Source organism: Uloborus diversus, chromosome 7 (genome assembly GCF_026930045.1).
Source record: "Uloborus diversus isolate 005 chromosome 7, Udiv.v.3.1, whole genome shotgun sequence".
Lineage (NCBI taxonomy): Eukaryota > Metazoa > Arthropoda > Arachnida > Araneae > Uloboridae > Uloborus > Uloborus diversus.
In genome coordinates, this window is record NC_072737.1 from 72,775,295 (window position 1) to 72,790,123 (window position 14,829).

Here is a 14,829-nt window from a genome sequence, read left to right on the forward strand (position 1 = left end):
TTAACTGCATCAAAATAATACAAAACTAAGAATTGTAACTTCGTACTTAGCGCTGCGACCCGGAAAGTAAATTAAAAAATTATGGCAAAAAAGGTCACGTTACGGACTCTACATAAATGTCAAAAATACCTTGGAATACCCCATTAGGAACTTTTTAAAATCAAATTTTGAGTTCCAATGCAATGAAAAAGATAACCAATCGTTTATATACATATATATTTATTTATTTTCGATTCTTACTATGAAAAGTATGTTCTACCACATAAAAAGTTTTTAGATTTTTCTCTCTGTTGTAAGTTTTTACTTTACAAACAGACCAAATTTTAAAATTTATGTTCTCACTCTTTTAACACTATAAACTCAAATGTTTTTAATCAAAAATATGTATTTTTTCTCTAAAACATATGAAAAGATGACACTATTGTGCTGCTGCCAAAATTGACCCCTTTGTTCAAGGACTCAGGGGTTAGAAATTGTCTCTTTTTCAAAATTTAGATTTACAGTAGAAGACTGTCATAACGCACACCTTGGGACCAGAGCTTTTGCGTTATACAGGTTTTTGCGTTATATAGATCATTTCACAAATTTTGAAACTAATATTCAGAATATATCATATATTAGCACTTCAGAATGAGTTTTATCTGCAATGAGTATTAAAGCACCAATATTACAATTAGTTATTCACAAATAAATATGTTTCATAATCAAAAGAAAGTGCATCATCCTGCACTTCTGTTGGTTCATGGTTTGCATAACAACTGCATTTTCAAGAGCCATCTGGTATTTTCTATTTACTGTAAGTACAGTAAACTCTCGTTAGTACGCCCCCGCTTAGAACGACTTCCCGCATATATCGACGTTTTTTTCCGGTCCCTGGGACCAATATGCTTTTAATATTAAAATCTATCCGCTTATAGCGCCCCCGCTTATAACGACTTCCCGCTTATTTCGACGTTTTTCTAGAGTCCCCACAGGAAAAATCCCGTATATTGCGTCCGTATATTGCGTCGCTAGTAAACTTTTGTATCTTCGCGTTAAAACATGAGTTCTGTTACCGGAAGGCAACCAGTTCGACTACTTTATTCCGACCCGTGAAGTACGCCTCTTTGTCCCTGTTCGCATTCGTTATCTCGGAATTCCAAGAATTTCTCACCCCCTCCCCCTCACCTAAGGAAAAGGTCCACCTTGTAAAAAGTCAAAAAATCATTGATGGGGAGCTCTCAGATCAAGTAAGTATGCTCTACGAAAATACTCAATTTTATCTTAAATCGCCTCCAATGTTGACCATTTTTAAATGAGGCCTTCTAGTAGTATGGTTAAATAATTTTTCACATCAGTTGAAAGATTAAAAGAAATTCAGAAAAAATACAAGCTGGGAAAGTTTGACAAATTCTCGTAGAAAAGCATTGCGCGCCCCATTTGCCTGTGCCGATACGAAAGAGCGAGGAATGGCAGGAAAAGGCAACCCGGATTCGTTTGATCTTCGCCGCCGCGTCATCTCCCCTCGATTCTAGCTCCATGACAGGAAACAGGCTGGCGCATCAGCCATTCTGGTTCCAAAGGGTTGTAAGGAAATTTGAATTCGCCAAAAGAGCGGTGCTTTTATTGGTGCCAAGAGAGCGATAACTACGCCATCTACGCTACGTGCTGTGAGGGTCCATTCGGTTACTTGTTCACACGTTAAGAAATGGCTAAAAGAAAAGCTCTTAGTTTCGATGAGAAATTAAAAATTATACAGCAGTATGATGAGAAAAAAGGAGTTACGAATAAGCAGCAATTTGCAAATGAAATAGGAATACCTGTATCTACATTAAAAACTTTATTAAAAAAACGGGAAGAAATTGAATCCAGCGCCTTTTCAGGCATCAGTAAAAGACGGAGGGTACGTAAAGGCAAAAATGAGGATTTAGAAGAAGTGCTGTACCAATGGTTCCAGCAAGCTCGAGGAAATAACTTGCCGATCAATGGACCCATTATGACGGAAAAAGCCAACGAAATAGCCAAAGGCTTGGGCATAAATGATTTCTCTGGATCAGCTGGTTGGCTGGATCGATTTCGAAAAAGATATGGCATTAAATATCGTCAAATTAGTGGTGAAGCCGAAGCCGTAGACGACGACAGCATTGCTCCCTGGATAGAAAATCTCCTCCCTAATCTACTAAAAGACTATGCACCTGAGGACGTATATAACGCTGATGAATTTGGATTATTTTTTAAATTAATGCCAGACAAATCCTTAGTTTTAAAAGATGAAAAGTGCCACGGAGGTAAGCTAAGTAAAGACAGACTGACTGTATTAGCATGTTCTAATTGGACTGGATCTGACAAGTTGAAGCTGATGGTGATTGGAAAATCTAAGTCACCACGGTGTTTTAAAAATGTGCGAACTTTCCCGTGCAACTACAAAGCACAGAATAGAGCCTGGATGACTGGGTGTTTGTTTACTGAATGGGTGCAACAGTTGGACCGAAAATTCGGTAAAGGAAAGAGGAAAGTCCTTCTGTTTGTGGACAACTGTCCCGCTCATCCCAAAGGAATCCCCCTCAAAAACATCAAGCTCGAGTATTTCCCCCCCAACTCTACCAGCAAGCTTCAGCCATTAGATCAAGGAGTCATTAAAGTTTTGAAGCAGAAATACCGTAAAAAGCTGGTACAGCGTTACTTACGTGAAATTGAATCAGGAGAGGACTCTTCCTGTAAAATAAATGTGTTGGATGCTATCCATTATGTTTCGGCTGCGTGGGATGAGATCGCGCCAGATGTGATAAGAAATTGCTTTCGAAAAGCGCATTTTGAGAGCAAATCTAATGAAAATGACCTGAATGTTGCGGATTTTCTGGACATCGAATTTGAGGAACAGTATCCTGGATATTGTTCAGTTGATGATGATTTGCCTATCACGGAAACTCTAGAAATTCAGGATATGATTGACATGGCGAAAGGTAAGTAAGTTAACTTATTAAATTTTTTCCTTTTTAAAGTTCACCCTTACTTCAGTTTAGTATTTATTTTACTTTCTCATTTAAAGATGGAGAATTCGAGGTTGATAATGAGGAAGAGGAAGAAGATGAACCTCCCCAACTTCCCTCTTTTATTAGCGCCTGCGATTCCGTAAGCGTTTTGCGGCAGGCGCTCTCTTCTACCGAAAACTCGGAAGCGATGCTGAGAGAACTTAACAGGATTGAAAGTTTTATAATAAGAAATTTTAGGAAACCAACTTCTTATGATGGAGGAAAGCAACTCCTTATGGAGAATTTTCTTACAAAAAAATAATAGCATAGATGTAACTAAGATGTAATAAAGTTGTAGAGGTTAAAATGCATACGCGTTTCTTTTGCTTTTAGACTGTTATTTTTATTTCAGCGATTAAAAACGAGTCATCAGATTTTTGTAAGGTATGTTTTTTTTTTCCTGTTATCTTCCAAAACGGCATTTTAAAGAGTTCTGCTTATAACGTCGTCCCGCTTAATACGACGTTTTTCAGAATCCCCGTCAACGGCGTACTAACGAGAGTTTACTGTACTAATTTTCTCTTAAAAGTTTTGAATTAAGATGGAAAGATGAGAAACTATTTCAAAATTTGATTTTCCTTACAATTTTAGTGCTTGCAAAGCAAAACAGAGGGATTTTTTAAATTTCAAAACATATTGTTTACTTCTGAAAAGTTGTGCGTTTTATAGAGAATTGCGTTATATAGGTCGGCGTTATAACGGTCTTCTACTGTATTTAGGAATAAACAATGTTGCAAAAAATGGTACAATCCAGCAAATTGTACAAAATTATTACTTATGCTTAATTAAAAACGTATTACTTTAAAAACCAGTAAATTAGCCACTTTTGTTGAATTTTTAAATATCATGGCTTTTAGGTTTTATTTTGATGCGGTTTTGAATTGCACTTTTACGAAATTTTTTTGGATGTCATGCCTTTTACGAAATTTTTTGGGATTTCCTGCTTTTTGCTCTCTGACCACTCTCTTCCCTGATGTTAAATGAAAACATTTTGAAAGTTAGATATTTTTTGTTGAGATTCTTTTAGCGTCAACCAATGCAATGAAATTTCCAGTAACTTTTTGCTGTTTAATAAGTAAATTTTTTTCGACTGGTTAAATTAGTAAAATTTTCTTTTTCCTTTTTACGTTACAGAAGTTTTGTGTACATCAAACTCAATTTCAATACATTTTGTATCAGCATTTCATATACACTTTGTCCAGGATTGTGTCCAAGGGGAGGGTTTTGGGGGTTAAACCCCTCCCATTGGAGAAAACATAATAAAAAAACCAAAGAAAAGTACATATTTGACTTAAAATTAACTTTAAGGTTCAAGTTTGTGTACAGCATTTAAAAAAAAAACATTCTCTTTGAAGTTTCGAAGCAATTTTTTTCTTTTCTCTAGTTTGTCTGAAAATAAGTCGTCAAAATGCTACTACTCCAGATCCCCCCCCCCCCCCCCCCCCGCCCCCCACCCTTCGCTGTGCCAATAAAATTACGGAGCATCTCTAATTTTGTGTTCAGATCTTCAGTTTTGCTAAATTTCCAGAAAATGCCCCAAATACCTAACATCATTTAAATTGCATCCGAAAATCGCTTAAACGTGGTTTTGGATTTGTTTCAGTTTTTAAAGGTCCTAAGGTTACCAAATATCGTCACCTCAGAATAGTGATGTAAAATACCTGGGTATTTATTTTTAGGGGTAAATACCCAGGGTATATACCCGGGTAAATACCTAAAGTGGGTATTTACCTGGGTATTTATTTCAAAAATTTATATTCAACTAAAATACTTTTCTGTGTGTATTCCGCTACAAATATATACAGGGTGGTCTATTTCAAAAGTAACGCAATTTTTTTTAAAAGTAATTTATTGAACAGATTTGCACAAACATTTAAAATTCTTCAAAGTAATGTCCTTCGGCTTCTGCCATGACTGGTAAGTGCCCTAAAAGGCATTTTTGGGGAATTCCCCATAAGGTCTTCTTCATGGCTGATTGGATCTCTTCTAGGGATGAAAAATGGATTCATTTCAGGCCTACCTTAATCCGAGGAAAGAAGTCTGTCAGACTGTAGGGGGCTGGGACAGCATTTTCACTTGGGGTTTGGACAAATACTCGTGGACTCGCAGCTCATTATGGCACGGTGCTTCGGCACAAACTTGCCTCACACTTTTCTCATCACTAAATGTTGAGTAATGCGAAACACAGCAGTAGACGACATGTTCAGTTCATTTGCAACCATCTTGATAGTCAATCGAGGGTCAAAGTCTAACAATTGAGGAACACAAGCCACATTGTTGTCGGTTTTGCTGGTTGACAGTCGCCTAGAGCGTTGTTCATCTTGAACCCTCAACCCTCTTTAGAGGTCTTTAACCACCTCGAAACTTATGAATAGGACAGAGAAGAGTTCCCGTAAGCCTCACCATGGGCGCCCATATAGGGTGCTGTTTAATAGGTAAATTTTTATCGACTGGTAAAATTAGTAAAATTTTGTTTTTTCAATTAATGTTTGAAAAGTTTTTTGTATATCGAACTCAATTTCAATAAATTTTGTATCAGCATTTCATATAGACTTTGTCATAACTGTGTTACATTTTATTGATTTGAATTTGTATTGGTTGAAATGTTCCACCCTTAGAATTCGTTGCAGTTGGATAAAATTGACATGACATGCATGTTAAATGAAAAAAAAATTGCAAGATAGATATTTTTTACTAGGATTATTTTACCATTAACCAGTGAAATGAAATTCCAATAACTTTTTGCTGATTAATAGTTAAATTTTTTTTACTGGTTAAATTAGTAAAATTTTGTTTTTCCAATTTATGTTTGAGGAGTTTCGTGTGTATCAAACTCAATTTCAACTCATTTTTTCAGCATTTTATATACACTTTGTCGTAACTCGGTTACATTTTATTGGTTTGAATTTGTATTGTACTAACATGCATGCTATGAAAATTTTTTGATGAATGAAAAATTTAATGAAAGACAACTTTAATTGTGTTATTGTATTAGGATGTTCAATTGAAACCTGGTCAGTGCGTCCAACTTTGCATTAGACGTTTATGGCTCCATGTAGCTGTGTGTGTGGTGACCCCATGTATAGGTAGAGAGACTGATGCAAGCACAAAGTTTGACTTTACATAGTGACTATGTCTACATGAGGAAGGGAAGGTTGTCATTTAACTTATCGTTCACAACAGAACAGGCAAGTTCACAGGAAAATTCAACTCAAACACGGTCAGTGTGTCTAACTTTGCATTAGACATAAGACTTTGCAGTAGACGTTGCCCCTTACATCTAATGCCCAAGTTAGACGCATTGACCGGGTTTCAGTTGAATGTCCCTGCGAACTCGCCTGTTCTGTTGTGGACGAAAAGTTGAGTGTCAACCTTCTCTTAGTCGTACAGCCACACTGTCAAACTTTGTGCTTGCATCAGTCTCTCTACCAATACACGGAATCACCACACATGCAGCTACATGGATCCCCTTACGTGTTTTGCAAAGTTAGATACACTGATTGGGTTTCATTTGACGGCCCCTAATACAATAATTCAGGAAAAAGAATAAGTAGAGTTTGAAATTAGATATTTTTCTTGATGTACCTCATAAACATTACTGAAATTTTTTTATTAATTAAAAAATAATTCTTAATTAAAAACTAAAACAAACAATACTAATAGGAAAAAAAGTATGGATCATCCAACTACTGGTAATTTTCTGGATGAAAAAGAAAAGTACAGTTGGCTCTCTGTTTAACGACACTCTATTTAACGACTTTCTCTATTCAACAACCGCTTTTCACCTTCCCAGATGGTCCACTGTAGTGTTAAAAGCATTCTATTTAAGGACAATTTTTTGTGGTCCCTTGAAAGTCGTTAAACAGAGAACCAACTGATACCAAAGACAGAAGCTGGAAAATTCACTATTGGAATTTAGACATTATTTAAACATGCTTTACGTAAATTAAAAAGATTTATCAAATTTGATGAAAAATGCAATTTATTGGTAGAACTATGCTAATCTTGCTATTTTTTAAAGCTAACTACAGTAAAGAGTAAATTAAGAACTTTTTTCCTTTGGAGCAAGTCTTGCAATTTTTCTTTTGTTAGGGGATAAGACAACTAATAAATTGTTTTTCAAAAAAGCAGAATATTTTATTATGTAAATTACTTTTAATGCAACACTATTAATATAAATAATTGAAAGAGACAGCTGTTGTAAATTATATTTCGAAACATATAGAAGGTTTTTATGACGTCAGATAAGTTATAATTTACTGCTGTGTGATGGCGTAAAGTGAAAAATAAATGTACGCCCCCATAAAAACATCTAGTGCTGGATATCCTGTAAAAATCAATATCCTGCATTCCTAAAGGAAAATAAGTAGCAGAGTTCTGTAATTATCAATATTTTATGTTCTTGCCACTGTATGCATAGTATCTCAACTAATAACTGACTGGAAATTTTAACATAATAAAAATTAGGTATCTTCTAAAAACAGCATAGCAGTTAAAAATTTTGGCTCCTTAAGTCAGAAATTATAAAACCTTTGAGAACAATAAATCGTAACCTATTTTAAGAACTGTAGTACCTTATTGGTATTAATTTCTTTTTTACTTTGTTAATGCATTTTGATTGTCAAAATGGTTCGAAATGTAGTTAAATTTTTTTTCAGATTACAATTAGATTGATGTTAAGGAAAAAAATATAAAGATAAAAAATGAATGTCAATTAGGAATACAGTAAAACCTGTAAAGTTGACCACTTGTCTAAGTTGACCGCTTTTGTCAGGAACGGAATTAGTCCTATCTTATATAATGAAGGAAAACCTCTCTATCTTGACCACTAATATACACCAGCTTTGGTTTGGAGAAATGTAAAAAACTAGGGATGCACCGGATATCCGGTATCCGGCTGATTTTTTAACTATCCGGAACTATGAGGTATCCGATCTGTCAAACCACTCCGGATCCGGATATCCGACAGTTTTTTGCAGGATATCGGGCAGTTATCCGGTAAAAATGTGAGAGATATCTGTCGGGTATCCGAATCCGGCAGGTAAGGGGGCATCTGATATCCGGTATCCGGCAAAATCACTATCTGGTGCATCCCTAAAAAAAAACCCTTTGTAAGTTGACCAACAGGCAAAAGCATTAAATTGTACTAGAGGTTTCATCAGTTATGCCTCAAATAAATAACCAGACATTTTAGAAAATCCTATGAATATTTATGTTTTCATCGAAAAACATTGGCCTGATGTTATGTCCCAGAAAATGCGCCAAACTTCAATAAGGAGTTATTTTGTTGAAAAGTAGATTATTACCATGGTTACAAATGTTCAAGAAAAAATCAAATGAAGAATTTGAGTAACTTTCGACTTATGAATTTTTAGGAACAATTTGTGTCTGTTTAGTTTTTAAACTATTAATTTATTCATTTATTGTTTTCTTACCTTTCTCATTGGACACTACTTGTTTCTTCGCAAAGTATTTCAGTATCGTTGTGCTTTGACGCTTCATTTTTAAAGCAAAAAAATAAACACTTATATACTAATATAAAATATCTACGCAATAATCAGCCTTATACAAGAAAACCACTGATTATCATGCCCATGTAAAAACTTAAGAGGCCCAGACGAGCGTCTACGTTAGAGTGGAACCTCTCTGAAAATCATTACCTTGTTCAAAAGTATTCACTGATAACATTAAACATATGTGTTGCGGAAATGATAAAAATACAAAAGAGGGAATAGAGCGTGGAACAGGACCTTATGGTATTGATTAGTTTATTGACTAGTTTCTCAAAAAGTAGTAAGATGTCACTGATTTATTACTCTATCCATCCCGGGTACCACACAATAAGAGAAAGGAGAGCCCATCAGTTCCGAAGGTTTGGAAGGTGCTGTGGGTAACATGTTATCAATCCTCCTAGGGGAATTACTTAGAACATGTCAATTCTCATTTGGATGGTGAAGCGATCAGCGGCGTTGTTGAAGTGTTAAGTGAGTCAGAGCATTTTTCTCATGAAAAATGTTCTTCCAGAAACAGCGTGGAATTTCGGCAACTGCCTGAAGGAAGAAGCATAGCCGAAAGCGCTTCCGCAAATACATGTCTTCTTAGTTAGGTCTGGTGACCCGCCGATGCTTTTTGTCTCTCTCAAACTCAGACTATGCGAGAAGTTTCCTGAGAAAAGTATCACTGCTTTCTGAAAAAAGGAAAACATATCACTGCATGGAAAGGCTATTCTCGTAGGGATCCGGACAAAACGTCCAAATCCAAAACGTCCACGGACATAACATCCATGACCAAAACGTCCAACGGACAAAATATCCGAGGGACAAAACGTCCGACGGACATAACGTCCAGCGGACATAACGTCCAACGGACACAATGTCCGACGGACAAAAGGTCCAAGGACAGAACGTCCACATTTTTGGACAGCTAGGACATAACGTCCAGTTTTCTGAGCAGGCTGGACAAAACGTCCGGATTTTAAAGTTTTTCCTTTGTCTCATCTAATTTTGTTAAATTATTTGTGTAATACGTCTTTTTAATTAAGAATGAGTCTGTATAGACCCCCCCCCCCCGTTTCTCCCCACACACACTGACAAAATGGAAATATAATTTAAGTAATAGGACCCCCCTTTTTAAAAAAAAAAGTGTTTTACTGCAAATGTAGCGTAGAGATGGCCCCCGTATTGTCACGTGATTTTCCTACTTCGCAGATGTGGGTGAGAATTCGGAATTTGCCCCGGGCGGGGATAGTTACTGCGGGAATAGTTACGGATACATCATGAAGGTTTTTTCATCCTTTCTTTCAGGAAGACAGGGCAGTTGAAGGTCATTGATCGGAGTGGGGGAGAAATTTTTGCTAATGAAAGGGGGTTCGCGTTTGCTATGCCTTTTCCAGCGCAGAGGTGGAACGGGAGAACAAACCCCTTTCAGTATTTGCGGCATACGCGCGTTGTTTATCTTCTTTTTTCTGTCTTGTATTTATTATTGTTATTTTTCTTTTATTGTTTTTTCTAAAAAAGTTTTTATTCATTTATTTTCTAGGCAATTAATTACCATTATTGATTTAATTTTTTAATTCGCTTTTTAGTATTCCGTATTTTTTTTAATTAATTTTTGTCATGAAATTTATTTGTCACGATTTCTAAAGATAGTAATTTTCTACGAAGAATTTTAATTTCTTTTTATTTATCACTAGGTCTAATTATTGTAGTTTTCTATACAGATTTTTTTTATTATTATTAAAGAATATTTTCTTTAAAAATTAAATTGATTGGCGTGAACAATGAAGTAATATAACTATAAAAAAATAAATAAATAAAACTTTTGTTCTTGTGCGATATTTAAGTTTTCCATATATTACTCAAAAATAAAGATTTTTTTAATGTTAAGGGTAAATTTTTCAATATGAGCAAATTAGTTAGGTCGAGAGGCATGAAAAATGCTTCTTACACAATTTCTGCTGGTTCTCCATTGTTTTTCTGTAAAGATTTTATTCATTTTTTTATTCATTTATTTATTGCCATTATTGTTTTAAGTTTTCCAATACCCCATTTAATATTCCGTACTTTTTTATTACTTTTTGTCATGGATTTATTTATCACGAGGTCTAAAGATTGTAATTTTCTATATAGAACTTTCTTTTTCTGTATGTATTTTCTTTTTATATAAAAGATTTTTTTTTTTAATTTAAATTGACTGACGTAAACAATGAAGTAAAACATAACTATTAAAAGAAAAACTTATGTTCTTTTGCGATATTTAGGTTTTCGCATATTTCTCAAAACTAAAGAATTGTTTAAAGTTCAAGTTAAATTTTTCATTGTGAGTAAATTAATTAGATTGAGAGGCATGAAAAATGGTTCTGACACAATTTCTGCTGATTCTTATGTAAAATGATCTCCTGATCCAGAACCAAATATGACAACCATTTCCCCCCATTTCCCACCACTTTTTGGAAATGCCCCCCCCCCCCCGTTTCCACTCTCCTTTTTTTATTTTCAATTTTTTCATTCAAATTCAAACAAATTGCAATGGTAACAATTTATCCCTCTAATAACACAGTGCGAAAAAAAAAAAAAAAAAAGAGACCAAAAATTTTATATTCAGGTATAACAACTTTTCATTTAAATAAATAAAAAAAAAAAATAGCGCTTCAAATCTTTTTAGTTTTAGTGCATATTTTAAGTATTTGTAGGGCATATTTGCATGCATATCTTTATAATTTTCAAGTTATATAATCCGGAATGTAAGTACACTAAAAAATTATACAAAAAATGTTCACTTAAGTGAAAACTTTGGGGGAAGGGGGATTGGCTCTCTTTGCACCCCCTCTAGGTACGCCACTGTCCCACAGTTAGTGTTGAACAAATTTTATCTGATAAAACTTTCCTTCATTTTAACTGAATATGCCACTAATACTTAGGGCAATAAGTTACTGTTATGTAATAGTGTAGCTTTTAAACTAATTTGGAAGAGTTGATATCAAATGTTGTCTAAACTGTTGGATGCTCAGATATAAACATATCCTTAATCGGTCCCCTTAGAGCAGAAACCTATAAAACCCTAATGTTTGCATTAATATGTAAAAAAAACAGGAAATTATTTAATTCTTATAGTATATGTATACATCATGAAAGTTGGTGTCAATGAGACTCACCAGCATGTTTCCACTGCAGTAACAGACCTGAATATCTATCATCCCATTTATTCGCTTCATGACAGGCAAACTTAAAACATGCACAGGAACTGGGTGATAGAAAAATTCTGATTTGATATTTGAAATCACAGTCAATAATTTCCTTAGGAACACTAACTCTATAAATAAATGTTTTATGTGGGCAAAATCTTTTCTTACTAGTGTAATTAAATGACTAAATAATGCTATTTCAAGATACAATCAGAAATTTAAATATTTAAAGAGCTACCAATCATTTACTCAAAGACGCAAAGTAAAAACATAATCCGAAACACAAAGGAATTTAGTTGGAACTTATGAAAATATTGATAGAGTTAGCCATGTTATACTGTATTTTGAAAGAAACTCTTCGTATGCCTCCAAAGCTTAACCACGTAGAGATGGCGGATGCCTTTGAAGCAAAAACATCATTTGTAATAGGTTGATTGTTATTATTTCGCAATATAAGCGAGAACACGCACCTCACTGCTCGGCACCTTCTAACTGGTTCTACTTATTAAAAATGATTTAAAAATTGATGTTTTCGCTTCAAGGTCATCCGCCATCTCTCCGTGGTCAAGCTTTAACAATCATTTAACGGGAAAGCTTATACGAATAAACGTCTCTTTTCGTTACTGCCGCCAGGTTACTTTCGCATCGAATGCAACTAAACTCTTTTGATTCAGAGCTCCTGAGAAATTCATAAAAATAATATCAGTTCACTTAACAAATATAGATAGGTCTATTTGTAAATTTTAGTAAAACAAAAAGAAAAAAAAACATTATGAACTCTTTCTTACTTACTAACAATGTAATGTCAATCTTTCCTATCATACGCTGTTGAAATTTCTTGGAAAATTGAAACATGAAAAAATAGATAACAAAATCTTTCTGAGTAAAATTACTGATGATTTGATTTAAACGCAAGGGAAGTTCCGTAACTGGTTTTGGGGGGCCCAAAGGGATAAATTAACTGTACTATCTCACAAAAGATTTTTGAATTCCTTTATAACAGGAGTCGGCAAGTAATTTTAAGTGAGATTCGGATACTTTTGAAAAAAAATTTATTGAGGTCCAGGAAAAACAAATGCCTTACAATTCTTTTATTTTAATTTTCGCTCCCAAATTAATATTAAATGCAATCGATAGGTTCATTTGTATTCAAAAATCAGTGGGAGAATTTATGGTTCTCAGATTTTGCAAGTGAGGTTCACGCAAAAGCAGTTTGTTTATGCAAAGAGCTTTTAAGGTGGACGCCGTAAGTTTTGAGCAATATTTGTTATTCAAAAGTTACCCAAACGCATGTAAACCTTACATGACGGTCAAGTAAATGGCTCAAATTAGTCAATTAATAAGTTAAAAAACATGATGAACTAGAATTTAGAAAACTTACAGTTTTCTAACCTAACCTGGCAACATAATGTTGTGATAAAAAATGCCTTGCCTTCATAATGCTGCCTGGTTAGGTTTGCTCCAACATTAGTATATTTAAAAAATGGTAAGGGTGGTTCTCGAAGTCATTGTTATCTACAGTAGAATATTTTAAAAAAGTAATTTAAGTACCCGAAGGTATTGTAATCTGAAGACAATTTATTTGTAGAAGTTATACTTCCAAAATAGTTTTGGCGGTCAGGGCCGATCCTAGCAGGTGTGCAGAGTGTGCACCGCACAAGGGCGGCCAAAGCAAGGGGCGGCCGCAGGCCGCATCAAAAAGTTATTTTAATCAAGCAAAATTCCTCAAGAATTTCTCAAAAGATAACTTATAATAAGTCAAATAAATGTGCTAAATTTTAAATGTTCAATTATCAAAGTAAGTGCCGATTTCCCAACAGCATAGCATAGTTTAAGAAAAATAGATTGTTAGGGAACATTGTGCTGGTTCATTGTCCATAAATATCTACTCTTTACACACTTGCTTCATTTGGTTGCAAAATTTATGACAGAATCGGTAATCAGTCATGGATACAGGGGAGGGGAGATGAGGGAAATGCCCCCTCCTGAAGCATGAAAGGGTGCCTTCTAAAAGGAGCACTCAGGGCCACTAATGTTTACCCTCCAAGCTTTTATAGACCTAAACAATGAAGACATATTTTATATATTATATTTAAAAAAAGCTATACTGATCACAAGCATTTCAAACAGCAAATTCTGTTTTCAACAATCGCGGCTGCGTGGAGAGACTGGAAAATTGCGATTCCCCTGAGAGTCAAATATATATGAATGAACTAAAATTTTGTATTTTTTCCCCTTTACAGCATTTTTTTCGAATTAAAATCACTCATGAACTGCCCGGTTTCAGATCAGGGCTCTTGCCCCGGGTAGTAAATTTAAACGTGGCTTCAAAACGAAGATCCAAAAGAATGCCATGACCTTCTTGACGAGACTAAAGAAGACTTAAAATGGCGTTTTTAGGACTTTAATTTCGGAAAATTTTGCTGATTGAGCCACCGATCTTAAGGACCCAATTAAATCTCTGATTCACCCCTTCCAACTTAACTTAATCAAACATAGCCTGAAAATCTGGCTTTAAAATCCAAAATGTGTTTTAAGAGGACAGCCCTTCTTAATGTCATCAAAAAATTGCTTAATGACATTTTTCCTATTTCTTTTTCGAAATTTTTGTGATGGAGGGCCCCGAAATCCATTCCCAAACATTACTATTAAAGATAGTCTCAATTAGCGTCTTTAGAGAGGCCCCTAATCCCACCCCCTCAGTTTGAAATTGACTTCGGTTTCAAAAAACAGTTCGTGAGGATACACTGAACCCCTGCCCGCTCTTTGTCCCATCGTAATCAAACAATGCCTAAAATACGATTTTGGAAAATCAATTCCTAAAAAACTCTAGAAGAGGCCTGGCTTATGTAACTTTTTACGGCACTAGGGCATATACCCATCTATCGTCGAAGTGAGGTGGACAAAAGTCTATAGTTGTGTTTTTTAGATATTAATATCGAAAAATATCCGAAAGATCCGCCGAAGCTTCCCAGTTTTGTAAACGTCACCAAAGATAGCATAAAATTGCGCTTTTAGAAATATCCGCTTGGGAGCCCCAAAGCCCTTCCTTCCCAAAAGTAGCCTAAAATGGATTTTAGTTCCGAAAAATATTTCGGTTCGGAATTTTTTCACGTTTTCCCTATTGTTTTCAAA

At 34.9% G+C, this 14,829-nt stretch overlaps 1 protein-coding gene across 1 annotated transcript; it reads left to right on the forward strand.

The window, feature by feature from the left end:
• The first annotated feature begins 1,259 nt into the window (after positions 1-1,259).
• Positions 1,260-3,476, forward strand: LOC129226429 (tigger transposable element-derived protein 4-like). The gene is made up of 2 exons (XM_054861031.1): positions 1,260-2,942; positions 3,029-3,476. The coding sequence occupies exons 1-2, from the start codon at positions 1,688-1,690 to the stop codon at positions 3,271-3,273; spliced, it is 1,500 nt and encodes a 499-aa protein (XP_054717006.1). The 5' UTR covers positions 1,260-1,687; the 3' UTR covers positions 3,274-3,476.
• Positions 3,477-14,829: the final 11,353 nt, after the last annotated feature.

Coding starts and splice junctions, on each gene's coding strand:
- LOC129226429 (XM_054861031.1), top strand. CDS start 1,688: ATGGCTAAAAGAAAAGCTCTTAGTTTCGATGAGAAATTAAAAATTATA. Junction 2,943..3,028: donor TATGATTGACATGGCGAAAG/GTAAGTAAGTTA, acceptor TCTCATTTAAAG/ATGGAGAATTCGAGGTTGAT.